At 44.6% G+C, this 27,089-nt stretch overlaps 1 protein-coding gene across 5 annotated transcripts in view; it reads left to right on the top strand.

The window, feature by feature from the left end:
* NLRC5 (NLR family CARD domain containing 5) overlaps window positions 1–27,089 on the top strand; it is a 54,298-nt gene that overhangs the window by 12,833 nt on the left and 14,376 nt on the right. For 4 of the 5 annotated variants that reach the window (XR_012662072.1, XM_075101953.1, XM_075101954.1 and 1 more), the window contains 31 exons: window positions 454–519; window positions 1,763–3,518; window positions 5,359–5,442; window positions 5,818–5,901; window positions 5,985–6,068; window positions 7,747–7,836; window positions 8,709–8,759; window positions 9,618–9,683; window positions 10,391–10,474; window positions 11,443–11,526; window positions 11,940–12,029; window positions 12,655–12,720; window positions 13,772–13,849; window positions 14,599–14,682; window positions 15,711–15,794; window positions 17,178–17,267; window positions 17,391–17,438; window positions 17,932–18,006; window positions 19,067–19,150; window positions 19,916–19,999; window positions 20,474–20,563; window positions 20,673–20,735; window positions 21,996–22,079; window positions 22,566–22,649; window positions 23,288–23,377; window positions 24,340–24,405; window positions 24,905–24,988; window positions 25,065–25,148; window positions 25,767–25,853; window positions 26,316–26,396; window positions 26,933–27,010. Coding sequence is in view for 4 of the 5 variants with exons in the window: in XM_075101953.1 (XP_074958054.1) it covers window positions 454–519; window positions 1,763–3,518; window positions 5,359–5,442; window positions 5,818–5,901; window positions 5,985–6,068; window positions 7,747–7,836; window positions 8,709–8,759; window positions 9,618–9,683; window positions 10,391–10,474; window positions 11,443–11,526; window positions 11,940–12,029; window positions 12,655–12,720; window positions 13,772–13,849; window positions 14,599–14,682; window positions 15,711–15,794; window positions 17,178–17,267; window positions 17,391–17,438; window positions 17,932–18,006; window positions 19,067–19,150; window positions 19,916–19,999; window positions 20,474–20,563; window positions 20,673–20,735; window positions 21,996–22,079; window positions 22,566–22,649; window positions 23,288–23,377; window positions 24,340–24,405; window positions 24,905–24,988; window positions 25,065–25,148; window positions 25,767–25,853; window positions 26,316–26,396; window positions 26,933–27,010 (4,123 nt within the window). In the remaining variant the exon portion in view is untranslated. Of the gene's footprint in view, window positions 1–453; window positions 520–1,762; window positions 3,519–5,358; window positions 5,443–5,817; window positions 5,902–5,984; window positions 6,069–7,746; window positions 7,837–8,708; window positions 8,760–9,617; window positions 9,684–10,390; window positions 10,475–11,442; window positions 11,527–11,939; window positions 12,030–12,654; window positions 12,721–13,771; window positions 13,850–14,598; window positions 14,683–15,710; window positions 15,795–17,177; window positions 17,268–17,390; window positions 17,439–17,931; window positions 18,007–19,066; window positions 19,151–19,915; window positions 20,000–20,473; window positions 20,564–20,672; window positions 20,736–21,995; window positions 22,080–22,565; window positions 22,650–23,287; window positions 23,378–24,339; window positions 24,406–24,904; window positions 24,989–25,064; window positions 25,149–25,766; window positions 25,854–26,315; window positions 26,397–26,577; window positions 26,833–26,932; window positions 27,011–27,089 lie in introns of those variants that run through there. The other variant, XM_075101956.1, reaches the window with a different exon arrangement.

Raw genomic sequence — 27,089 nt, 5'->3', positions numbered from 1 at the left:
AAACACCCAAGTGGATAGAACAGGGAAGTACCAGATCACAGTGTTACAGGCAAGATTGATGTAATGTGCTAGGAAAATCTATATAAGTAATCTGAAATGTTGGAATGAATTGCCTGGAGAAGGTCAGGGAGCTCTATTACTGAAGATCTTTAAACCAGCCCAGACCCCTAGGTCACTCCTAAGACCTATAGCATATTCAGAGTGGGACAAGAAGATGGATTAGCCTCATGAGGACCAGCCCAAGCTGTCTTTCTATAGGTAGATGCACCTCTGCTTTTACTTCAACATTTGCAAAAGCAGTTCTGTAAACTCAGCCTGAACTTGCAAATAGTTTTGTCACTCCAATTTTGCCTCTTCAGCTCCCCAGATGCTTTGCTGGAGAGTCTTGCCCAGCTCTAATAAGCTGCCATTCCAAATGCTCTTTTGACATGTTTCTGACTTTTCCATTTTCAGGGTTTGCTTGCCGCCGCCGTAGCAATAGCCCTGTGAGTGATAAGGATGTTAAACGGCAACGACTAGGTATGTAGATGTCCCAGAAGCAGAGTGGTGGTGTGCCCTCCTCTGAGGAGGGTCCTATTTAACTTATTTAACTTATTTGCAGGAAGACCCAAGAAATCAACCTTCCACATTGAGGGAAACTTTTGTTTAGTAGCTGCATGAGCTCTTAATGCAACAGGTTATAAAACATCCAGACAATGGGACCTGGCAAATAACAAGGAACATCCATTTCCATTTCAGAGATATATTAAATCTGCCTGAGGAGAAGGGATGCCATAGGCTAAGAACTCCTTTAAAGTGCGATATGCTGGTAAAGCATTCAGTTGTAGGTCATCCCTGTATTTGTTTGCCTTTTTTAAAGTAAAAAAGTAAAACATATTGACAATTTAAAACCCACTAAAGGATCCAGTTTCTCTAGCACATTAAAAACTCTTATGATTTCAGCTCACCCTAAAGTAGAGAAATAACTGAATAAATGAGTGATGACGAAGTCAAGGCAGAGTAATTCCAGGAAAGACTGGGTAGCCTGAACAGACCTGTGGGCTGTATAACACCAGTGACTACATCCTTTCCTTCAAAATCTGCCCGCAATCCCCACAGTCCAGCATTGCCCAGTGTCTGGTGGGGGAACGCAGGGGGCATGGCAAAGCTGGCAGCTTCAGCTAGGCTGGAGCCAGTTTTTGACTGAAAGTTGGCATACAGGAAAGTTCTCAAGGAGGTGGTCCCAGGAGACCAGATCTTGTCCCTTGACAAAACTCAGGAAACTTAACAGCAGTGAGGATAGGGTTTTTCAGAAGGTGCTGAGCACCCTTGATTGTCCCCACTGTTCTCTCTTCAACAAAGAGATGCTGATACCATCAGGGATCTCAAATTCTCAAAGTAAAAGATATGTCTGTTCCAAGGTGCAGATAGCTGAGCAAGCGTGGCACAAGGCCAGCATGGGTGAGCAGGGAGCTAGTGAACAGGGAATTGTAAGCATAATACACCAACACCTAATTCTGATCTTAAAAAGATAAGATGATTTAGTTTTTGTATAAAACTGTTTCACCTTTTCCCTGAGTTTTCTTATTCTTTGGCCCCTGTGCAAAATAGGAAAAACGATGGGTTATTTTCATGTGTTCAAAATTTGTCATCCATACCTAGCTCTGTGGAGCAGCCTCTGATCAGGGTCAGTATTTCTCTGTGTATAAGTGGTAGTATTTTGGATCTCTCATGGCTCAGAACTAACTTTTTCACCCTCATACTCTGTTGTCTTCTCTCTCAGATACGGCTGAAAAGTACCGGCATCTCCTCATCAATTCTATCTGCCAAAGGTATGGAAGCAGGAGACCAGCAGGATCAGCAGCACAGGAACAAACACAGCCACTGGCTTTCAACCAAGCCTTTGTCAACCTTGTCATTCAGCAGAGCAAAGCCTCCCGCTTAAAAGAGAGAACAGATAAACCCCGTGAGGATGTGGCAGGTGCTCCTGAACCAGAAGAATGTGCAGATACAGCTGTGAAAGTGTCAGATCTGTTTCGCAGTGTGGTCCCGTCGGGCAAGACAAGAGTCATCTTTTTGTTTGGTAAACCAGGTACAGGCAAGACCATGCTAATGCACAGGATTTGTCAGAAATGGGCAGAAGGTATCCTCCCTCAGTTTCTCTTCACTTTCCTGTTTGAGTTTCGGCAGCTGAATTTATTAAAAAGAAAATTGACTCTGAAGGAGCTTTTGTTTGACCTGTTCCTTCAGCCAGAAGACAGCCCTGATGCAGTGTTCCAGTACCTTCTGGAAAATGCCTGGCATACACTGATCATCTTTGATGGGCTGGATGAGTTTGCAGCTAACATGGATGTGTCATCATCTTCTAAGGGAGGTCCAGTTCTTACCTCCCGTATGTCCATATCTGAGCTCTTTGCAGACCTCTGTCATGGGAAGCTCCTGCCTGGTTGCACAGTGTTGGTCACCAGCCGACCTAAGAGAATACCTGACTTCTTAATAAACACAGTAGATCTGCTAGCAGAAGTTTGGGGATTTGACCATGAGAAGGTTGAGGAATACGTCAGCCACTATTTTCATCAGCATTCATTCAAAGAACAAGCCATTACTCACCTGAAGAGCAACACCAAGCTCCTCAGCATGTGCCTCATCCCTGCCCTGTGTTATGTTGTATGCACCTGTTTGGAGTACTTGCTCCTTAAACATCGGAAGAGTGTGGAGCTTCCTCAGACTATGACACAGTTTTATATTAAAATGCTTCTCATCTTCATAAACAAACAGCAAGGAGAGTGTGCAGGTGGCGAGGAGACTCAGCTGAACTGTAACAAAAAGGCCATTTTGGGTCTGTGTGATCTTGCACTGAAAGGCCTGGAAGATAAGAAGCTTGTATTTTATGTTGGTGATATTCCAGAGCATGTGAAGGAATTTGCTTCCTTACATGGATTGCTGACTGTCTTTGAGGTGAAGACAAGTGGCACTTGCCCAGAGGCTGGCTATGCCTTTGTGCACTTGAGCTTGCAGGAGTTTTTTGCAGCACTGTGTCTCATGGTAAGTAAGAGCGTGGACAAGAACTACCTGAGGAAGAAGTTCTCCTTGAAGTCAAAGTGGACTTTGAAGAATGAGGCAAAGACTGAATTCATGGAGAGTTTTCACATCTTTCTCTCAGGCTTGTCATCAAAAGAATGTAGGACATTTCTCATGCTGCTGGCTGAACAAGATGAAGCTTGGGTGCAGGATAAGCAGGATGCAATCCTGCAATCTCTCAGGAAACTGGCAGCCACTCATCTGACAGGGCCTAAGGTCATTGAGCTCTGTCATTGCACGTTTGAAACACAAGACCTTGAAGTAGCTCAGCACATTGGGAGCCTGCTGAATTTCAAGTATGAGTTTAAAAACTTCAGACTGGCACCTCTGGACATGTCAGCTTTGGTTTTTGTTGTAAACTTGGGGCAGGATTTGACTCATTTGGATTTTGCAGGATGTCTCATGGACATTGGCTGTTTGGAGGTTCTGGCTGGCTGTAGAAATGTAGACCACTTGAGGTAAACACACTGAGTGCTATGAGTTGGTGGGTGGAGAGAAGAGCTAAGGGGGTGGAAGGGCAAGCCTAATAGTTGTTTTAGAAGGGAGGGGAAGATGTGCGAAATTCTGATCTGAACAGCATAACTTCGATACTGAAGAAATTTATGAAATAATGAGTGATTGAAGGATATTAAGCTGATAAATCCATTCTGGCTGTATTTTTTGTATGTTTGTTTTGATTAAAACAATCAGACAACAGGGCAGTTAATGTAGTAGATAAAGAAAATTATAGGCATTTCTTGACAATACAAAGGCAGGACAAATCTTGCAAGCAAATGAGAAAGTTGTGATCTAAGTGAAATCACCATAAACCAGATCAACAGAAGGTGACAACTGAACTCTCAGGTGTTCTCTGTCAGTGCGTTGCTGTAATGCAGCTTGAAGGGCTTTTCAAGGAGGATCTCGTGGGATCCTGTTGTGGAAAGGTCTCATTCTGTATTGCTGTGAATGACTTAGAGGAATATGTGTAGAGTTTGCTAATGTGGAGAAGATGGAGAGCAGCCCAGGTGAGAATTACCTTGACCTGAAGGGAATGATGTCTGCTGTGAAGCAGAGGAGCGGAAACAATGATGTGAAAACTGCTATTCCAGGATATTGATATAATTGTAAAAAGGGCAGTAATCGATTGTTCTCTGCTTCCATTAAGAAAAGTATGAATACTATTTAATTTACCATTAGAAAAGCTGGCTGGTGACACATCTGAATGCTAAATTGCTAATGCAGGCACAGGGCAACACACAGAGTCCTCTACTTTCAAAGAGCAGATTAAGCAGATACCTGAGGACGGTTGGGCTGTTCCCTTGCATTAGGAGAACAGAATAGGGGATTTTTGGACGTTCTTCCTCAGCTCATACGTACTCAAGTCTGTGCTTGCTTTCATTTATGGTGTGCAGGATACTAGCACTCTTGAGTCAGGTCTCTTGGAAGGGCGGGCAAAGGGTAGTGGGACCCCAAGCATTTCAGCTGCATGTTGCTTGTACAGAGCCTGTTTAAAGAAGCAGCATAACCTCAGGCGTTCGTAATGACTGTGGGCCATATCTGTCATGCCACTGTGCTTCTGCAGCTTGTTCCTGACTCCCTCTGGTTTAGGGGAAGGTGGCAGAGGCACTTAGGGCAACAGGGCCATAGGTGGGTTTCTTCTCTTGTGTCCCTCAAACATGCTGTGGGAGACATGCAGCGCAGGGTGTGTTGTACCAATACATCCTGTAATCAGTACATGCTGCAGCTGATACAAAGGAGGGCTTGTGTGCCTGAAAGCTTACCCGTTTGTCTGTTTTTTCCAATGCTACCAGTTCCTTCTATAAAAGAGGTACTTTCCCTAAAAACCTTATGTCTTTTATATTTCGGACAACTCTGGCTACTCTGCCACCCAAATATAAAGTATCTGGCCTGAAATCAACCCTCTTGTAACTCAGCAGCTCATCACATGGGAGCAGTTAGAACCTCTCTGTATGAGTTTGGCTTGCCCCTGTGGGACCTCCCTTGTCTCCACGGTCCTGACTCTGGTGGGATACGCAATAGGGCTGACTCTTCATCTGTGGAAGCACTTACACTTGGTGTTGCTGTACTAAAAGGCAGAAGCTTTCTCTTGAGGTATTTGCAGTTGATGTGCAAATGTAATTTTCTTTTTTTAAAACAGATGTTTGAAAAGATAAAGATGCTCCAAAAAAGAGCATGATAAAATGACCATTAAGAAGAAGTTTGACACTTTTATTCTAATCATGTTTTAACCTGCTCTGTGGGCTAGCTTAGTTTGGGTTTTGTTGTGTTTATGTTTTTTCCCTTTTCTTCGTGTTTTAGCTTTCGTAGTAGGAGATGTGGTGATGACTTTGCTGCTGCTCTTTCAAAGAGCTTACGAGGAATGGAGAGCCTGAAAAAACTAGAGTAAGTCTTTGCTTGTAAGGTCAGAGGCTTCTCTTTTTCTATCTGTCCTCCATTTCTATCTTGCAGTTTAATTACATCTGCTCACTCACGGCTGATCTGCTCTGTGCAGCACTGTACAGAGAATAACGTGGTGCTATGCAGAGCAGCATGCATATGTGTGGCTCTTGTTTTATGCTGGTATCGAGAGGACTATTGCATTGCCCTGGTTGAAAAGGAGTATAAAATTCGTTGCAGGTGGCAGAGTCAGGCCACATCCTCTCTGTGTTGGTGTGCTGGGAGTGTGGCACAGGCCCACATCTGAGGCAGGCTTGCCATGTGCTGCTTGGGACACTAGTCCTTCCTCTGCTTGGTTTGAATGATCCTTTCTTTTTCCAGGTTGACAGGTGGGAGCATCACAGCTGAGGGGATGACTAATTTGGTCCAGGCTTCATCACAGTGCCTCCAGCTTGAGGAAATAAAGTGAGTGTGTTGTGGCAAAGACCCTCAAATCAACTGCTCATTCCCTGGGGGCCTGGGATACTAATGAGAATGAATCTGTGCAGCTTGCAGGACAATCGGATACGGGATCTAGACGTGAAGAGGGTGATGAACCTGATTTCCAGAATCGAAAAGCTGAAGAAAATAGAGTGAGTAAAAATGGCTTAAACCTATTAAAAATGGTAGCCACTATGAAGCCAAGCATAGCATCAGGGAGAGTTTAAATCCTCATCAGAGCAGAGTTACTGGATGTTTCTGCAAGGGGTGACACTTGCTCTTAGAGATGTCAGTAGGGTACATGCGGGGCACTAAGCTGAGGCACAGACATCTAAGTGCAAGCAGGGCTGTGCTAGAGGCCTGGCTCAGTTTGAGGTAGACTCAGCCTCACAGTTCCTACCCAGGTGTTCTAAAATAACCTCAAGCGACTCCTGGCACCAGACACCTCTCCAGGAATTACAATGCATGTGCTTAGCTTGGTGCCTGGCATGATGTTTTCCTCTTCTGCTTCCTCACATCTCTTCCCCTTGGTCAGGCTCAGATTGAGATGCCTCACCTCTGCAGAAGAGAGGATGGCTCCATCCCTGTCTTCCCAGCCTTTTTGTTAGCCCTGTTCTCCTGTACTACTACTTCTAAAACTCCTGGAACAGCACAGTGCTGAATGAGAGGGACTGACTACTAGGAAAACTCCCAGCATAGAGCTACATCTTTTTAGGTGGAGAGAACCAGCTTGATTTGTGAAGGGCTTTAAAGCCTTTTAAAAGCTAGCAGGGACAGTTTAAGCAGCAGCAGGCAAAGCAGAGCAGAGCAGCTGCTGCACTTGTCAGAATCTCAGTGTAGTTTACATTACAGGAGGGGGCTAGCCACAAAGCTGTGCTGTCCCAGTGGGAAGGCAAAGCCGCAACACTGCCTTCCCACCCCAGTTAAAAGGGTGTGACTCTGCCTTTGAAGGTTTTCCACATACCCCTGGGAACAAGCGGGTGAACATGAAATACCTGCAGTTACTGCTGGACCTCATCCCAGAATTAATTACTAACTTTGCAGTATGATTAGAAGTGTTTAAAAGCATGTTGGAAAGAGGGAGGAATGGGGGAATGTACCTGCTCCTCTGCTTTCTGGGGCACATTGGATAATAGCTTGTGGGAAATGCCAGCATGTCCCCAGTGAAGCAGCTTAGCAGGAAAAGGTAGGAAGCTAGTGCAATTTGTACGCCTCGTTCCTTCACGCATTTCTGTTACACGCATACAGTGTTGTTGTCATGGATGATTCCTTTAGGGCTCACAGGGATGGTGCTCTGCGGCCCTGAGAACAGGTAGAGGATTTGTAGAAACAAGAACTTATTTTTCATATTTAATGAGGTACAAGAAGTAACAAAACAGAATAAACATACAATTAAAGAACAAATCCATAGAGGTTGTTGTGTTGAGGGTGTTTTAAATAGGGGAGTTTAGACTATGCTACCTTAATATGCCATACTTAAATTGGATTAGTTGTAGCAAGAGTTTTAACTGCATTGTGGGCTGGTTGTGTAATCATTCCGGTATAATGTATGTTCCCTACACAATCCAAAACCAGTTTATGATGCTTCTGTTGCACATAGAGGAAGTATCTCTGATTCTGAATTCACGGGGCTATAGCTTGCAGAGAAGAACTATGATCTGATAATGCTGTTGTTGGATCCTAACTGCAAAAGTCTAAAGTTTTGGAGAAATTCCCGAACTAAAAGAACGTGTGCTTCATCGTGTTGGGAGGAGCAGAGAACACTTGTGTAACAAAAGAGTCTGCTGGTGGGTCCAGCAGCTGAGGTTGTGTTCTTCCTTATGTTCACAGTTTGAGCAACAATGATCTTTCCTTGAATGCTGTTCTCACTTTGGCAAAGGAAGTCACTGCATGTCAAAACGCTACTGAACTGCGAGTCAGGTACCAATGCATGAGAGCTGTTACCAAAAAAAAAAAGTCTCTTTAGATACTGACATTTTAAATGGACACTTTTACAGCTTAATTGGTGGCTAATCAAAGTCAACAAAAATTAATTTTAATCCTTTTTGTTTTCTGTTTGAAACAAAATTTGAAGTCATATTATGGACTTTTTCTTTGTATTTTTTTAATAGGTCATTTTATCCTTTGTCTGTAAATTGATTTGCAGGGTGTAATATTTCTTCTTATATAACAGAATTTAAACTTGCTTTTAAGCTCTGCAATATATCAATCAGGAAGTTCTTTGCTAGCTAGCATAAATTTGCTATAAATCAGCTAAGTTTACCAAAAAGGTGTGGATTGAAGTAGCTCTAGCTCTGTGTTCAAGTTACAGATTTTGGTGTTTTCATAAGTCCGGGATGACAGACAAAGGGTAGAATTCTTAAATCCTAACTCTTATGGTTGTTTTTATGTTGTAAGTTTAACAGGCCAAATTAATCCTTGGTGTAACTCAAGGGAAGTCAAATCGCATACAGCTTTTTTTCATTTTTCATGCTGGAATGGAGTTTCTACTGAACTTCTTTCCAACAAACTATTGGTCTTAAAAAAAAAAAAAAAAAATAATCCCAGCCCAGTCTTCTTAACTCTGTTACTCTCTTATCTGTCTTGTAGCTCCAGTTCAAAGTGTGGGGTGTCCTGCTGCCTTCTTGCCACATGGTTGCTTGATTGCTCGCCTGTGGCAATGTGCTGGCAGGGCAGATGTCAAGGCCCTCTTTAGAATCCAGGGAACAGCTTTGGTCTTTACTGAGCACCCCAACTAAAGAAATGGCATGCTTCCACCTGTGCCCTAACATTGGCTTGGGTCTCTTTTTCAGGAAGGACACCCTGATTGTGTATTTTTCGGGCTCATCTGGAAAAGTTCCAAGGTGAGAAACCACACTTGGGGTTGTGCTATATTCAGAGTTATGCTGATTCAAACCATCAACTTGGTATAAACCACTCCAGTAACAGAACTGGTTGCCTCTGCCCTTGCATCTGGCAGAGCTGGATCCACCTAAGCAAGGAGGAAGGTAACCAAAAGAGCTGGTCTTTGCCAGTTCCACAAAGGCAGTGCCTTAGTGCCTGTTTAAGCTTAAGCGCTGTGTTTCTATTGCAAAACTGCTGAAAAACAGTTGACTGTGAGGATAAATGAAGGAAAAGACTTTGCTTCTTCTCTGGATGGCTCCTGCATTCTCCCTGCTTGTGCATACTTTTGAGGGAAGGGTGGATTTGACCTTAATGAAGAAACTATGAAACAATCTCTTGTATTCTAATAGGGAACTCACTTTGCCCTGTATTGTGCAGTCATCAAGGGACCTCGTGATATTTGGCATGCACGTGTGAACTGGCTCAGCCTGGCCCTGAGTTAGCTAGAAACTGCTCCTATTCAGATGCCTGCTGTTGTAGGCAGCCTGGCACAAGTAGGTATGTTTATCCCTTCCTGTGGTGGCGCAATCCCACATGGAGGCACAACATCCTGAATCTTAGTAGTGCCTTTGAATTGGGGCTCAGTTATCAAGCTGATTCAAATCTTCAGTGAAATCCTGTGTGGACAGCCCCTGTGCTCCCATCTCCTGATGGAGGTCTTCTGGCTCTTGAAAATGACTTAACCTTGCATAGAATGGTTGGACAGAACACAGACCTTGTGGTTTCTTCCAGAAAACTTCCAGAAAATACTAACCAGCTCCCAGGTCCTCATATTTCATGAAGGCATATTAAAGGTAAAATATGTTGCTTGTTTTCAGATCTTTGGATTTGAAATGGGAAGAGAATGAGGAACATGTAATTCCAACTAGACATATGAAGTTATGGTAAGAGAAGGCATTGAAATCCTGCTGGTGAATGTGATTTGCACATGACAGGTACTGCAGAAGGCCAAGCATAGCAGCTGTGTTGGTCCGTAAGGACACAGGATGTGAAAAAGTTTGAAATAAACCTGAGTCAGTAAATAAAAATAACAACAGAAATCCCTGTCTGGCCCAGCCAGTGGCTTTATTTCTTGTGTGTTGGGCTCCACAGCCCTGGAGAGGCAGAGCTCCCTTGATAATGCCCATCCTGCCATATGTTCATATAGCTACCAAGGGCGTGAGCCATACAGTTTTCTGTCTTGTCTGGCCTCCAGAAGAGAATAGTGGCTTTCTCAAAATGGGAGAACCCAGGCGTGTTATCTGAGCATGCTAAAGCTGGGAAATGGCCCTCCCTTACCTCTTTCTCTTTCCCTCACTACACTGCACAACTGGAACAATTACAACCATCCCTTCCAATGGATGGCAGTGTCAGGTGGCTCTGACACAAGGCATTGCACTTGCACAGCACTCTGCAAGTGCGTCCCTCTGCATGCCTTTTGCAGCACTGGCTGCAGAGAGACACAGTAATATGCTCAGGATTGTGTGGCAGAGCAGTGAGTAAAACCTTCCTCTCTTCGTACTGCTTCAGTGTGCCCTCATTTGGAGAGAGGCACCAGAAACGTGTGGCCCCCACTGTCCCCTCACTGCTCATTAACCCTTCCTGTTCACAGCTTGCAGCATCGCAGCCTGTCTTCCCAACATGCAAAGGAGATCGTTGCCATTCTCCAGAGCTGTCCCTGTCTCTCTGAAGTGGAGTAAGTGCCTCCTTTCCTTCCTGTTGAATGGCTACAGGTTGATGGTGGGGAGCAGGGTATGTTACGTGTAGAGGGCAGTGAGACTTGGGGCCTGACCCCAAGGAAGGGTCCCAGCACTCTGTTATGTCTAGTGGCATCCTGGGTAGAATTATTTGGTGAGGCTCAGCCAGAGGTGGATGCTGAGCAACATTTGATTCCTTTGACAATGGCAGCCTCTGGCCCCCCGAGACTGTAACCAGAAATGCCAGTTACAGAGCAGACCCTACTAATGAAGCAGTGCTGCACTCTGGAGGCAGTATGGAGCCATCCCAGAGGCACAGCCCCTCCAGCAAATCCTCTGAGCCAGTGAAGGGACACAGATTGCTTCTGTCTTCTAAAGCCATCCAGAGCTCTGTTGGGTGAAGAGAGTCGAGGAAGGCAAGAGATCCACTTCATAACCTGCACATTGCAATCCCTATCTTTCCTTATTCACCTATTTATGAGGCCACCTGGATTTGGCTGTAAAGCTTTCCTCCTAGCCTGTCTGCCCTGGAAAATGCAGGAGTACCTGTTGTAAGACAGTTTGGTCCAGACTGTATCTTGAATTTAGCTACACCTCAAACCCCAGTTTTCTAGCTCACTGTTTTGAATTAGGATCTGGAGATCGTTGTCATCCGGTATTTTCTGCCTTCCTTTCTTCCTTCCAAGAGGACAGTAAACACTCACTCGTTTGGTTTCTTGTTTTGTACTCCCACTTAGGTTTTCTAAAGTAAGATGTTTTTGGGGCTAAAGCATGAATCATATTGTCCGAGGGATGAAACGCTTGGTCTGAAGTTGCTTCATGCAGAGATAAGCAGGGAAGATTGATCTGGGACAGAAGAACACACCAGGCAAAAAAGCAGTTGGTGGAAAGGGAAAGCAAGCAGATTTTGAGGGCTTTGTTGTTCATACTGTTCAGAACCGTCCCCACTAACTGGAAAATGCCTCAGTTTATCAGGTAACAAGCTTGGAGATGAAGGCTGCAGGTGCCTGCTGGAAAGCCTCCCTTGGATATCCATTTCGAAGCAGCTGGAGTAAGTGTTGCCTTGTACAAAACCAAATTGCCCTCTTTTCTTGAGCCCGGCAAGGACCGTACAGAAATGCTGAGCTGGGATCCAGGAGGCAAAGGCCTCACCCAGACCAGTGCTACAGAACTAGTTCTAAGCACTCATAAGGAAGAAAGAGATTCAGCCCATGAGACTGTTCAGGCTGAACCTGGTCACCTGCTGAGAGCATCACTTATGGAAACTGGTCTAAATGCTTCTGAAGTGCTGAAGTTCCCTTTCGTTAAAACCCCTTCCTCAGGAAGAGTGGTCCTGTGTGTTTTCCACCATGCCACTTCTGAAGTGAAACAAGTTCAAGCATGCAGCACACTGATGACCACTTCCACTAGGACAGTCCTGTGTGATTTCAGTGACCAGCTAATTGTCCTTTTTATCTTTCTTAGTCTCAGTCAAAACCGCCTCTCTGTTAATGGCATTTGCAGTCTGTTGGAGTTGGTAAATACCTGCCAGAAGATGATGGAGGTACAAGTCAGGTATGTAGGTCTTGAATAATTTCTGAGGTTAATCCCAATATACAAGTCTAAGAGTTAGGTTCTGATTTTTGTTGAGTCACCTCAGAAGTGGGGCAGGTGAAGAACATGTCCAAAGCTGATTAGTAACCCTGACACTTGGTAATACATTGCTGTAAGCTGATTTTATCTGAGCCATCAACTAGAATTCGAGGAGGTACAGAACTGTGTGTTCTTTCATCCATGGGGGGGAGCAGTTTTAGACCCTTTCCTGTTCTCTGCCCTGGGAAGTTTTGGAGAGAGAGTCTCTGTGGAGTATGAGAACTGGTGACATCTCCTGGAATGGAGCTGTAAGTTCTCTTCTGTTACTTTCCCTTGGAACCCCCCTGGAGTTCAAGTGTAACAATTTTGTCTGCACTTTCTCTAATGGTTCAGAGGATCTCGGTCATCTGATATTGCATAGTTTGATCCAACCAAGATTTAAAACTAATGGGGATTTTTTTTTTTCTTTTGCTTGCTTTGGGAGTGTTTTAAGTGTTTGGTGTCACCAAAGAGTTTTGCAGAGCAAAATCAAGCATTATTAAAATGAGAAATCCTGTAAGTAACAAAAATGTGACATTGATTGATTCCCCCCTTCTCTTCTTTGCAGCCTTTGTCACGAGACTGCAGTCCTGAGGTTCACAAAAGACAGAGAGTTTGCTTCCCTTCCTCCTAGGTAGAGTATGTATGCACAAATGGTGTTTTCTCAGCATCTCATTTAGTTCTTACATCCTGTTTAGATACCAAGGGTAGCAGTTCATCTCACAGTGGTTCTTGCCCACCACTCCCCTCTGAATCTAAATGTAGTGCTTTCTCCTGGTTTTCTTAGCCACTTTGGAAGTTGTCCACTGCCTTCTATAGCGTTTGATTACATTTTATGGCTCTAGGGGACATTTCAACCCACAGCATCCTAAGCAAAGCAGGCTGTTCCTGACAGCTGTGCTCTCTGATAAGAGTGAACAGTAAAAAACCCAAACAAATCCCACATCTCCAAACCAAATTCCAAAAAGATTCACAGATCCCTGCATGTTTGAAACCATATAATTCTCTACACTATGCATTCTGAATCATGGTACTCCTAAATAAAATTAAATTTGGAGTTTTATTTTTCCACTCAGAAAATTGTGGGTGAAACCAGCTCAACCCAAATGTTTTGTTTAAGAAATGGTTTCCTGTTGCTCCTGGACCTGTAGGTTTGTTTCTTTATGCCCTTGCTCTCCATGGACTGAGCCCACTGTAAAATAGCATTTCCCACAGTACACCTACATCCCACCTCTTAGCTGGGGTGGAACAGCGGGGCTATCATGGGATGCAACCCAATTGTTGTGGCTCTGCTTGAAAGAGAGTGACAGCCTGAGACACATAATCTGTGAATCTTTAAGGCACCAGGTGACATTTCAAACTCAGATATTTTAGGATTTGGATGTTCCATTTATTTATGAATAGTCAGGTTTTTTGCACAGACGTGGACTCTTTTCACAAAACATGTTTAAGCAAAAGCTGAATTCTCCATCAAACTGTAGGTTAGATAAGAAATCTATCTTTTTCAATTCTCCCCAGTTGCCTACACTGCAACTTGGTCAAGTATTTGGTTAATCACTGAAAGAAAGAAGAGGTTGCTGTTGGCAAGATATGGGTGTGGGCTAGAGCTGGGGTAGCCCCAGACACCTGCCAAATTGTAAAGCCTAAGTGTTGTACCCTTGTCTGGTTTTGTGCTCACTTACTAGGGAAGAGCCTGTGTTCTCTACTGATGACCAACAATATGGAGAGGAAAACCAGACACCTCCTACTTCAAAAAAAATAAGGTACCATGGCAGATTTTCTCTGTATTTCATGCATGTCCTACCTCTCAATCCTATAGCTGATATAACCTGCATCTCCAGGGTGAATCACAGAAGAGCTGGAAAAGGCCCCTTCAGTCAGTCATTTGTCACTATGTTCACAGTCCCAGTTTGTAGCACTAGAAGCTCTGTGGTTAGCATCCATGGTCCTCTACAGGAGTCAAAATAGATTATGGGTTGTGTTACTGGTTGTGTGTTGGTTATTCACAGAATTGGTGTAGAGATTGTGCGGTTGCTGCATTGGCTTCCATGTGGGAGTTGGAGGAGCTGGTGGTGACAGAGCTTGTGATTTTGGGGGGTGTTCTCTACTGATATTTGAAGAAATGCATCCTAAGCTGGACCCGTATTCAGATGCATATCAGATCATGCTCTTACTCCAGCACAGAGTGCGCCTGTCTGTTTTGTAGGCTGCAGTGAGGCAGGAATAAGTTGTGCCTAAAGCCTTCTAACCAAGACCTTGTGGACCTGATTCTTTGTTGTGCCACAAGTTTTCTTTACCTTGTCTCTTTATTCTCTGATTGCAGACAAAAGCTGACAGTACAGATTATCGTTTATTGCAGACAAAAAAAGCGCAAGATATTTAAGATATTTCAATGGAATTTTTTATTTCATTATTATCTCCTCATTTATTCTCTGGTTTTCTGCAGGAGTGAGGTTTACAATCTTGTTTGCAAACCTGCAGACCTGGACTATTGATTTCTCTTTCACCCTAGACTGACAGACAGTCATTTTCAAGCCAGTGACCTGGAGAAGCTGTGTGCAGTCCTGAAGGAATGTAGCAGCATCTCCGAGCTGGAGTAAGTCCTTTTTACCTCTTATGGTCTTTATCTGTGTTTTTTTGGGGTATTGAGAAAATGCCACTTGTTTGTTCTGCAGTGCTGTATGGAGAGTACAGTAGAGACGTAGCCTTATGAAAGGCATAGCTTTACATGGGCCAATATGCCATTGTGATATACGGTTCTAGTGCTCTCTTAAGGCAAAGGTTGCAGGAAATAAATCTAGAAAGGGGCTGTTTGATCGCTTAGCCTGACTTCAGGTATTACAAAATATGTAAAACCTTGCCCTGTCATTTTTGCCTTTGGGCCATTTGGGAGCAAAGCTTCAGAGCATGGAGAATTCCACCTAAAAGAAGGGTGGCAGCCCCTGTTTTTGCTGGTGATCCCACATATAGTGTGCAAGGACCTTCAGCATGAAAGCACTTTCTTCTGTTAGTGCTGTGTGTGTGGAGTTATCCTGTTTGCTAACACCAAGAGGTGAGCAGATCCAGCCATGAAGGAAAGGCTAGCCAACACCACCCCCCGACTAGGTTTTGAGGATGGAACAAGGGCCAGCACAAGCACGTAGTCTTGTGTACCACCACCTGAGGGCTGGCTATTCACTTAGGCCTGGCAGCCTGTCGAAGAGAATTTTGAGTCCCTAGATCTCACATGGGCCATAGTCCATTGTAAACCTTAGGCTCTAATATCAGAGCCTAATATCCTTCTCCAGGACTAACCTGTGGCTCCTCTTTTGGGCCTGTCCAGGTTGATAGTTTCTCAGAGTTGTGGACTCTGGTAACTGCATTAAAAAGCACTGTCAGTCCAGAGGGGTCACTTGGTGGACATGAGAAAAGGATGAGCCCTGAGCTAGGGTTCTTGCTGCCTTATGTGGGTTAATTGCAGACTCCAGGTTTCCGTGTAGGCTTTAGTTGTCAGTGGAGAGGGGTAGTGCATGTGTTGTTTGGATTAGCGTGCCCCGTTCTGCTTTCAGAGCTCTTGTTACTAAGCTGGTTGTGCCTGTTGGTTTTTTTTCCTATGAAAATTAAATGCCTTTCTTTAAATCCTAGTCTATCACATAATTATCTGGGAGACGAGGGACTTTTGCAGCTGTTTCAGTTCCTCCCGAATTTGAAAATGTTACGTTCTCTCAAGTGAGTAGTTCCTGTTCCCTTTACTCATGAATGGGTTTTTGTGGGAGCATTGTTTGGGGAAGCACAGTCCACATTTGGAAAGGACTCTTCAGGATCAAGTGCAGTTATATTCTGTGTCTGTTGAGGATAGATCTGCTGTGTTGTCTGGTCTGTCCCCACCTCTAGTCCAGAACAGATTGACTCCTCTTGAAGCTTGATTGAGATCAGTCCCCGAGAGCCTCTGTACTCAGTCCTCCATGAAGGAGACAGGTGATCTTGCAGGCAGGTGTGGCAGCTGGTTTCTAAAACACACTGAGATCTTTACCAGGCCACTGATCTTTTCCTCTCCCAGTTCCTCATCGGGAGGGAGAGCAGTCCTTCCTCTCCTGAGCTGGGCACCTTTGGAAGATAAATGCTGGGGAGCTTCAGCTTCAGCAGTGGAGTCTGAATTCAGCCTCAGTGGTTGGTTTATATTATCCGGGTATTTTACCTGGCACTCCCATTACAAGTACACTGTACAGGACTGTGGGTTAAGTATAGCACCATTCTGCTTTATTGAAAGAGATATTTGTTGTTCCTGCATGATTAATAGAACTGTTCTCAAGCCAAGACTGTTCCACTTACTGACAGCCTGCAGCTTCTCTTCATGTCAGTGCAGTGAAACACACTGCTGTTATTTATCTGGTTTTTTTTCCCCACCAGCATCAAGCACGCTGCCCAGAGTCACACCAGATACTGTGATAGACCTAACAGACCTTAGTTAGTGTGGGTTTTGTACTGCCACAACAGCACTTAGAGCCAAAAAGCTGTTTTTGCTTTGCATCAATGTCTTGAAATACAAGGAATTCCATTTAACTGGAGAAAAAAACGTCCATGGTGAGGATAGTCGATCACTAGAACAGGTTGCCCAGAGAGATTGTAGACTCTCCATCTTGGAAGATATTCCAAGCCAGCTGGAGAATGTCCTGAGAACTCTGCTCTATTTGACCCTGCTCTGAGCTGGAGAGTTAGAATAGATCATCACCAGAGGTCCGTTCCAGCCTCAATGATTCTGTGATTATTCTATTATTTATTTATAGTTAATAACAACTATTTGAATATATTGTTATTATTAAGTTAACACTATATTCACATATTATTAATAATATAGTATAAAATAATAAAGTTAATAAAATTCTTAATGTAATAATTAATAATGAATAATCTAGTATTCTATTCCCTCATCTAAAAGGGAGGGACAAATTTAAAAAATACTGGAGTGAGTTGTTTGCAGAACTGTAGTTGGAAGGTGGCAAAGAAGCAGTCTCTGAGAGTGTTGTACAAGGATCCCTGTTATCACGTGATGCGGGGTAGATTGCTAGTTGTTTTGCTTGCAGCAGTTGATTTAATCTCTTCTTCCTGTAGGCTTAATGACAACCGGATCTCCCTGAACTCTGTGTTTTTCTTAGCTCAGTGTTTATCTACATTGGAACACATTAAAACAGTGAACCTCAGGTATGGCCAGGAGTACTTTTTCTACTTTTTGCTATTTAAGACCTCCAGCTCTGGTTTTTGAGGAGTGATATAGGAGCACATGTCTTCAAACTCCCTCCTAATTATGTTCTTTTCTGGTTACAGCTTAGGACACCCGCAGGTGGTTCATCTAACTTTTTGGGAAAGAATCAGGTAAATTCATACCCACTCATGTGCCTAAGCCTTTCAAACTCCTCCTTATGAGATTTTATATAGATGGGGATGTATGAGTCCCTGAGGTGTGCCAATGAAAGAGCCATTTGGCTGCAAACTCCAGTCAGGGTGGTGGAAGCAGGGTGAGCTGTTTCTTGAGTGACTGATTGGCAGCAGCTTGAGGGTATGGAGCAGACGGCAGTATCCTACTGCTGATCCAGGCTGCAGTCATCTGCCTCCTGGGCTAGGGCAGAGTAAATGCTCAAAGTGCTGAGTGGATGCAGAACTCTCTGGAGGCTGGAAGAAGGATGATAAGGCCCTTTTTCATCTGGGGATAAAGTGAACCTGATTCTGGCAGGTGGTGAGAAAAGGCAGACTGGAGCATGAGGCCACTTCACCACCTCACCCTCTTCCCCAGCTGTGGCATGGGGAGTCGGCTACACGGGGGCAATAACATCAGCACAATTTATGGGGTAAATTGTTCTTTCCCCAGGGTCAGAAGTACCAGCAGATGGCGAAGCAGTTGCCTGGCATTTCCCAAGCATGTAGCAAAAGGACAATGCTTTCGGTATGGCAGCCCCAGCTTCCTTTTGTCACCCGGGAGTGTAGGGAGGGATGGCTGTGGGGGTCTTTTATCTGTAGCATAATGTGTGGAAAACACCTGTCCCCCTTCAGCTCTGTGTCCTCAGGGAGCTGTCCTGTGCCCTGCCTGCCTTTGGAGGCAGACTCAGCTCTCTTGGAAATCAGGTGTTTCTTTCCTCTGCTTGTATCCCATAATGACTGATTCCATGTGGGGCACCTCCGGAAAGGTCCATCCCTAATATATCCCTCTTCCATTCTCTCCCCTGCTGAAATGGATCAGGGAGGATAGTCCCCAAAGTAACACTTGGTTACAAGAGAGAAGAAGGTCTTGGCTGGTGTAATTTGGCAAAGCCTTAAAGAGTTTGGCTAGCTGGCATCACCCCAGGCCAACAGGTATTTGTGCTTTTGGTCACTGGAGGGACACAGTGATATGGCAGAGGTGACTGGGTGAACAGTACACCCTCTTGGGATAGACTTGGGATGTCCACTGCTACAGGCATATACATGAAAATAAATAGTGCGTCTTTTGCTTGGCTGGGCTCGTCAGGACTGTTTTGCTTTCCTGCAGGGGAAGCGTCTACCTGTAAATAATGAGATGCAGATCTGGCTGGCTACTACATTTGTCTCATGGACACCTGCCAGTTTGTCGCACAGGAAGGTTACTGTGATTTCCTTCTTGGAGAAGGAGATAGGAGGCACCATTCCCAGCCTTGCTGTGGGAAAGCTGAGACAGTGCTGAGCAGGGAAAGATGCTGCCCAGTCTCCTGAGACAATTTAAGCACCAATGATGTGGTTCTAACACCCAAAGTAAGGTGGTATTTTGGTGGACTGGCTCTCTTGAATAGACTCAGAGCTGGTGAAAATCTCTGGTTGTCACAGGTTTTGACTTCTTAGTCCTAGATTGTGGGTAGCAAAATATATGTCATGGAAGCGAGAGGATTGCTATGGGTCTCGTCCTAAGATGTGAGGCTCCGGGATATGAAGGAAGAATTGCCATACCATGGTCATGGGAAATGTTTAACTCCTGAGTGCTTTGTTTGCTTCAGTCTCAGGGACTGCAGAGTGGGTCCTGAGGATGTGACCAGGCTGTGCCAGTTATTGACTCAATGTCTCCAGCTGACAGAAATTGAGTAAGTGTTGTGCACTCAGCAACCTTATCTGTTTGTGTTCTCACCCTGCAGATAGAGTCGGTGTTCAGGTTAGCAGCTGGTGTAAATTGGCTCTCCTCTCACCACAGCCTCCTAGAAACACCTGCAAAACTTCAACCAGATGCTTATATAAACCCACACCTTCGACTGCCCAGTCTGCTTCAGAGTTTGGCTTCTTATAAGTCTACCATGTCTGTGTGTAAATGCCCCAGAACATGTATGTGTTCTCGTAGTCTTCCTCAATCATATGGCTGTACACAAGTATTTTCATCTACCCCTCAAGACCCTGGCTTGCAGTATGGCCAGAGCAAGAGCACCTGGCCCCCTAAGCCGTAAACCAAACTCGTGATGTGCTGTTCACTCCAGACAGGAGCTGGGCACCAAGAAACTTAGAAGAATACTGCTCAGAACAGAAATGAAGCAATGATAAATAAAAATATAACATGATACTCCTATTGCATGCAGGAAATATGTCAGTAGCATAATTTTATAACTTACATTAATGGAAAAGTAAGAAACTTGAAACTGGAATGTTAATTGGCTATAGGCTATAGAGAAACACTTATGGGGATCAGCCTCTAAGGACTAAATTTCACCCAACTTTCAGGGCATTTCTGCACATGTCCTTTTTCAGAACTTGCCCATAACACCCCCATGCACATGTGTGCATGTCCATGTAAATTTTATAGAAATACTTACAGATTTTCCCAGTTTCTCTTCGAATTTGTTTCCTTCCATGTTTTACAGTCTGTCTGGAAATTCATTGAATGACCAGAGCATTGAGAGATTACTGAGCTTCCTGCCATACTTCTGTCATCTGACACTACTGAGGTAATGTTTGGGGTCCCTGCTTTGATTGCTTCCATGAAACATTGGTTTGGAAAGTGTTAATACCACAATGTATCTCAGGATGTTGCCCACCATGTGGACAAAAAGCCCAGAAGGAGCTTGGCCATCTTTTGCAAGTTGTTGTAGCATGGAGGAGCTTCAGTGTCTCAAGAGACTGAAATTGCTCCCTCAGGAGGTTGCTTCCAGTCTGGGGTATCTCTAGTCCAGAAGCCCTGAAGAGTTGTTCAGTGTAAACCCTTGGTCTGTACTACCTTTTTAGTTGAAGGAGACTACTGGAGGCTCTTCTTTAGTTAAAGGAATGCTGAGTCTCAGTGCTTGAAACTTTAGATCCTTACTCACTGATCTTGAGTTAAATGGGGCAGATCTAGCCCCATAAACAATGGGAAAATTGGGCCATGGGTATCAGAACCTTTCTTCTTGGGAGCTGATTTCATTGTTCTTTCCCCTCTTTTTCAGTATTAGGAACAACGCATTTTCCCCACGTTGTACTGTCTTGCTCATCAACTCCATCAATCTCTGTGAGCGGCTCAGAATAGTAGAAGTCCGGTAAGACACTCAGACTGTTTGGAGCCCAGCAGCTCAGCTTTAGAGGGACTATGAAGCTTGCAATCTTTGAAGAGCATTGCTGAAGGACTGTCCTTTGTGTTTGCTTCAGGTCAAGTGAAAATGCTTTTTTGCATTTAGGAGCAAGCACGCGAAGCCAAAAGACATCTTGCAGGTACTGATATACAACACTTAGTTGTAATTCACTTGTTTTGATTCAGTTTGAAACGCTAGCGCAAGAGGCCAAATCTTCTCTTATAAGAAACACTCATGGGCTGGTAGTCAAGGAGCTTGGGCTAGTAGCTCAGGCTTTGGGGCTCAGTTCAGCTGCCTAAGTGGAACTCAGTACCATTTGAGGTGCATTGGGATAGCAGAGGCCTGTGCCTTTCTTGAGCGGCCACTCATGATCATCTTGAGTGGCACCAAATTCTGCTGGACAAGCAACTGAATTGGGCCCTAACCACTGCATTTCCACATGTCTGCCTCAAATTCTGGGTGATAATCTCCACATGAGCATCAGTGTGATGTGTTTGTGATACATGTCTGCGACTTCTTTGGGAATGATGGTTGCTGGGTGCCCCTGTAAAGACATGTTATGGTTTAGCACCAGTCAGCAACTAAGCCCCACACAGCCACTCGCTCACTCCCCCTGCAGTGGGATGGGGGAGAGAATTGGAAGAGTAAAAGTGAGAAAACTCGTGGGTTGAGATAAAGGCAGTTTAATAGGTAAAGCAAAAGCTGCATGCACAAGCAAAGCAAAACAAAAAATTAATTCACCACTTCCCAACAGCAGGCAGCTGTTGATCCATCTCCAGGAAAGCAAAGCTCCATCAGGCCTAATGGTGACTTGGGAAGACAAAATGCTGTAACTCCAAATGTGCCCCCTTTCTTTCTTCCCCTAGCTTTATATGCTGAGCATGGCATCATGTGGTGTGGGATATCCCATTGGTCAGTTTGGGTCAGCTGTCCTGGCTGTGTCCCCTCCCAGCTCCTTGTGCACCCCCAGACCACTCAGCGATGGGGTGGGGTGAGAAGCAGAAAAGGCCTTGACACTGTGTAAGCACTGCTCAGCAATAACAAAAACATCTCTGTATTGTCAACACCATTTTTAGGACAAATCCAAACAGCCCTGTACTAGCTACTATGAAGCAAATTAACTCCATCCCAGCAAAAACCAGCACAAGAAGACTGTAAGCATGTCTCCAGTTAGGCACCAAGGAGATGGCAAAAAATTTGAAAAGATCTGTTTCCCACTTATAACGTGGGGTTTGTTGTTACTAACCTCAGGGAGGTGTTATGAGAAGTATCAGACACTGGCACAGCTGAGGGCATTCATCTCAGTGAAGACGTTGTGAAGACTGGTGTAAAAATGAAGCTCTCCCTCCTCAGCCTGGTTGCCGGCCATGCTTTGACTCTCTTGCTGTCTCATACACAGGCTGACAGACTGTGCCATTGGTCAAGGGCAGATAGATGAGCTCTGCAGAGTCCTGGAGCAGCGTGGGTGGCTGGCAGAAGTAGAGTAAGTGGAGCTTGGGTTGTTACCATGACCTTGAACAGGAGTCACTGCGGGACAGCTGGGTTGACATGGTTCAGCATTGCCTGGGGTTTCCCAGCCTGTCTGCATGTGTATATGTGCTCATTCAGACTATTTAGAAACAAAATTTATTAGTAATCATACAGGTCCTTTATATATATATATTTTAAGTGGGCTTGAGCTGGTGGGACAAATTACTTGGCATTTTTACTCTGTGACTGTTTTGAGGCATTTGTTCCTTCATCTGAGCTCTGCTCTGAGCTTTTGTTCAGAGCTTTTCATTTGAGCTTGCTCTGGAGCTTACGCATGAGGTAGTTTTGTAGGGCAGCGGTTTGTTTTAGACAGGCCTTTAATGGCTGAGCTGGGATTTAAGTCCAGGAAGTTTGGCTTTTTCCTTCAAAGCTTCTCAGAGGAGCAATGCTGCTTAAAAGGCTGAGTTTTGGTTGGCCACCTTGTTCTTCTGCCTTTCAGTTTCTCCAGGAATCAGCTGGGAGATGAAGGCCTGAGGTGCCTCTTGGACCACTTGCATCGAGTGCCCATTTCCTGTAACCTCAAGTAAGAAAACATACTGTGAATGTGAGGTGCCCTAGCAGAAAGGTGTTCACATGATCCCTCCTGAAGCTGGTTGTCATGCTTCTTGCCCACTCCTGCCTCAGCAGGTAAGGTAAGGTAAGGTCTGAGTGAGCCTGAGCACAGCTCAAGACCTCCAGGCCAGGGTAACTCAGGGTCTGATCCAAACCCTGTGAAGTAAGTAAAAGTCTTTCTATAAGTGTCAGCAGGAGGCAACAAGGCCCGGAGTGGGGCAGTGTGACAGAAGTTGGTCCAGTGCCCCAGGTTTCAGTTTTATCACTTTTCTGCATATGATGTCCTCTTTGAATAACTCAAGGCACATAGATGCTGTGACCTTAGCTGTGCCCTACACCAGCCTCTCCCCTTCCCTTTCTGGTGGGGAAGCAACTGCTCTGGCAGTCGGCTGCCTCTGTAGTGCAAGAGGCAAGTTGTACTTGCTGTGTCACCCAAGTCATCAGTGCTGTGTCTTGGAGGGGTTTGGTGCATTTAGCACAGCTGAAGGGGCCCGGCACCCCACAAACTGCTCTGCCTTTGATGCCAACTTGAATTTTGCCTCTGGCTTAGGAGCCTGGGGACAACCCTGACTCTTAACACCTGAAAAACCTTCCTTCTCTTCTGTGCAGTCTCAGCCATAATAGTATTTCTCAGGATGGAGTTCTGCATCTCATAAATGCCTTTGCCACGTCTGGAAATACTACTGAAGTTCAAGTCAGGTTTGTGTTTCTCCTCACTAATTTCTGATTCTTCCCTGTATGTTTTCCTCTTAATTATTGAAAGTTTGTGATCTTCAGGTAATAAAGACAAGAGCCATGTTTTCAACTATCTTTATGTGTAAGTGCGTGCAAAGCTTTTGTTTATGTCCTTTCTATTAGCTAAACCTAGCTGCCAAGGAGGAAGCTAGCAGAACTGTTATTCCACAGGGCCAAGTAATTTTGTCTGTAAATACACAGGTATTCAGCTGTATTAGTTGTTGTCATGTATGTATCTGTAAATGAACCACTTCATGGCACAAGTCAGCATTTGCTCTCTAAAGATATGGTTCCTAAATCACTTCAGTATGTTGAAATTCTAGAGTGAGTCTGTTGAAAGCAATTTCTAATGTTCTTTATTTGGCTTTGCATCTTTATCTCCTTTCCTCTCTGGCAAAAATAGCCCATGGCTTCTGGACTTGTTGCACTGGCATGAACTGTTTTTTCTCATGGATTCAAGTCACAAGGCTGTGCTGCAGATCTGCCCTTATCAGTGTTTACGTTCACTTAGACCAGTCGGTTTGTCATGAAACAAATTTAACCAGGGTCACTTCCGTGCATTCCTGCAGTCAACTGTGGGTGCTGAATCTTTTGGCTGGGCTATTTTAAAGCAAATCAGTCACCTGTTTTAGCTTTCCCCAGAGCTTGGCAGACAGTGCAGGGACAGGAGGAGGCAGACAAAAGCAGGGCAGATCAGGTTGTTTCTCCAGCCACCAGTGCTGCCTTATGCCAGTTTAGCATTAGTGAAACCTTATTGAAGCATTTCCCTGGGCTGGTTTATTGTACAGAGAGGTGAGCTGGGCCAGGTATCTCTGTCACTGCTGCACTGTGTTGCTTTCTGCAGTTCGATATATTGTTAAATTCTGACCACTGGGAAAAACAGTCATTTTCCCTCCAAATCTTACACACACGTCTTCTTTGTGCAGTTTGTGCTCCAAAGCAACTTTAATCATCAAGTTGACAAGCAGAGATGACCCAAGAAAGATTTTGAGGTAACAGTACAGATATTTTTTTTGTGATTTCTTTGACAAAGGTGGTGTCCTTTTTCTAGGGACAAGGTAGACAAAACCTCTTGTAGCCCCTAGCTCCTGGCATGGTGATATTTTACACTAACAGATGATACATTTTCTTTGATACACCTTCTGATCAGGGCTTTCTCAGATCACAGAGAATCCTACATCCCTTTCTCTCACTGCTTCGCCACTGACTGTTCCTCACCTAGGACCCTGTAGGTGTCCCTACAGTTCCTGTCGTAGGACAGGGCGCTACAAAAAGCTGCACCATTAGCATACATGTATGCTGTGTCAGAACATCTCAACAGGTGCTTTTGAAGTGTTGCCACAACCTGTTTTGGAAGCCCTGTAAGGCATTTAAGGTTTTGGTGCAATCCTCTGTCTCTGTGGGGAAAGGTTGTGATGCCTGAGATCTCTGCATCAGAAAGCCTGAACTGTTTGTGAGGAACTAAGACTGTTCTCTTTTGTGTCCTTTCAGACTTGCAGAGTGCAACTTTCAGCCAGAACACTTGGAAAAGTTGTACTCGCTCCTGGAAAAGTGCACTGGTCTGACAGAGTACATGTGAGTTAATGGCTGTTTGGACCCATTTGGCTGGGCTTGTTTGTAAGCTGTTCATTACAGTGACCTTTGGTTCTAGATCCTCAAATAACAACATGACAGTCCAGGCTGCAGAGAGACTTTTGCATTCACTGAGGAAAAATCTGCGTCCTCTGAAAATCAGGTACTGTGTCACAGTGCTGTTTTAGATACTGATCTGAGGCCGGTCATCCACGATCTCCTTTAATCAAAACCAAAAAGGAACTGTGCCCCTTCCAAAGATAGGTAACATTGGCCTGAGAAATTCCCACAAGTGACTCTAAGTTACTGGTATTTCGGCTTTATGTCCTTGATTCTTACTAAGCATGAAATAAAGCTGGGGCCATGACCTGTGCTGTCTCTGTACAGCTCTACCTGCCTTACAAAGAAGGTTGCTAATTCTGGTGCACACATTCCTCCTGTGTCCTTAACTAGGTCTTGCCAGAGCACCCCATGGTTCACCTGGGTAACAAATTCTTCATTTCTCCCAAAATGTGTTGCATTAAAGCGCAAGGGCTGAGCTCCCTTTCATTGCCGTCAGTCGTAGGCAGGCAGAAAGGAAGTTGATGTTTGTGTCCGCCTCTGCAGGGACACTGGGCTGCTTCTTTGTTCCCAGTTTGCATCCTGTTTCCTACGTAGACATTACTCTGATGAGCAAAGCAGCCTTTCCATGTATATTAGAGTGCTGAGCACTCAGCTTACAGAGGCAGAGATGGATCTGTGCATGTGAATAAAGCAGAGCTGCCTATATTCTTCTCTGCAGCATAGAAGAGCCATGGGTACGTAAAGAAAGTATAATGAACCTTCTTGAGCTGGCTGTCCAGGCCTATGGAAACATTACTGAGGTCATGTAAGTAGCACTTCAAGTTCTAGTATTTTGTAGATATTTTATTTTAGCCTGTTACTTTTATGGAAATGGGATTGAAGTCAGCACTTTAACTTGCTCTTCTGTTCTTTATTCTCTGTCTCCAAAGCATTTGTAAGCCATTAGCCAACGTGAAGCAAGTTTGGCCCAAATGTCTGGCAGGTAGAAGTGCTTAGAAGGTTTGTGATTGAACACCTTTAGAAGGTTTAGTTTTAGTAGAAAGCAGACCATGTTCCTGGTCTCCCTTGGGAGAAAAAGTGCCCATATTAGGCTGGCTTTGGAACTAGTTTAAATGATGCAAATCTCTTCAGAGATGGGTGGTCAGCATTCATGCACCAGCATAGTCCTGTCCCATCCAGTCCTCCTGATTTTTCTTCTGGAAAATAGCATTTGCTGTCCCTCAAGAGTTCACAGGCTTATTATGTTCTCTAATCTCTATCATTCCAGGATATGTAAAGATAAAACGCGCTTCCAGTTAGGTGTAAAGTTCCCACACTGCCTGGAGAAGGTGGAATCAGTTGTTAGCAGGTAAGAAAGTGACTATTTGTCATTATTTTCTGCTTGTTCTGAAACTTGCCATGTATGAAAAATATCTTCAGAGTGTCTGAGGCTCTGGTCTCCATGGGTTCAGTCTCAGAGTGCCTCTGTGCCACATGTGCAGAAGGAACCTTATTCACGTTCATGTGTCTTTCAGGCCACCCCCTTTCAGGCCCGTACTGGACCTGCATGAGATAGAAAAATCTACCTACCTTTTTCACAGGACCAGGAACACTCAGGAGACACTTAAGACATGCTGGGGTCTGCATGAATGTGTAGGGAGAGAACAATGTTAGTGTCTTTTTCCTTTTGTGTAGCTGAAGAAGGCGGCAGCTGTCTTATTGTGCAGTTGGGGAAGGTCTGTGTTTCTCTGCACTGGACTGTGGTGTAGATGGGACATAGCAAGAAAGCCCAGGGAGGGCACTTGCAAAGCTCTGATCTAAGCCTGGCCCTAAGGGGCACCAGACACTGCAGTGGGTGTCTGCTCATCATCACTGATAGTTGCATTGCGTGTTTATATCCTGCAGACTGAATCTGCCAGAAGTCAAGCATGCTTGCTTCTACCAAAGGGTTTGTGAAAAATATGCTCAGCTTCAGGAATTGAGGTGAGTTGCCAGGCACTGTAGAGGATTGTCTTGGGAAGGGAGTAGCTTGTCTTTGTGTGTGCAGAAGAGCACACAGCAG

The sequence above is a fragment of the Phalacrocorax aristotelis genome, chromosome 8 (genome assembly GCF_949628215.1).
Source record: "Phalacrocorax aristotelis chromosome 8, bGulAri2.1, whole genome shotgun sequence".
NCBI classification, from domain to species: Eukaryota; Metazoa; Chordata; class Aves; order Suliformes; family Phalacrocoracidae; genus Phalacrocorax; species Phalacrocorax aristotelis.
This window is presented reverse-complemented; position numbering and strand designations above follow the sequence as displayed.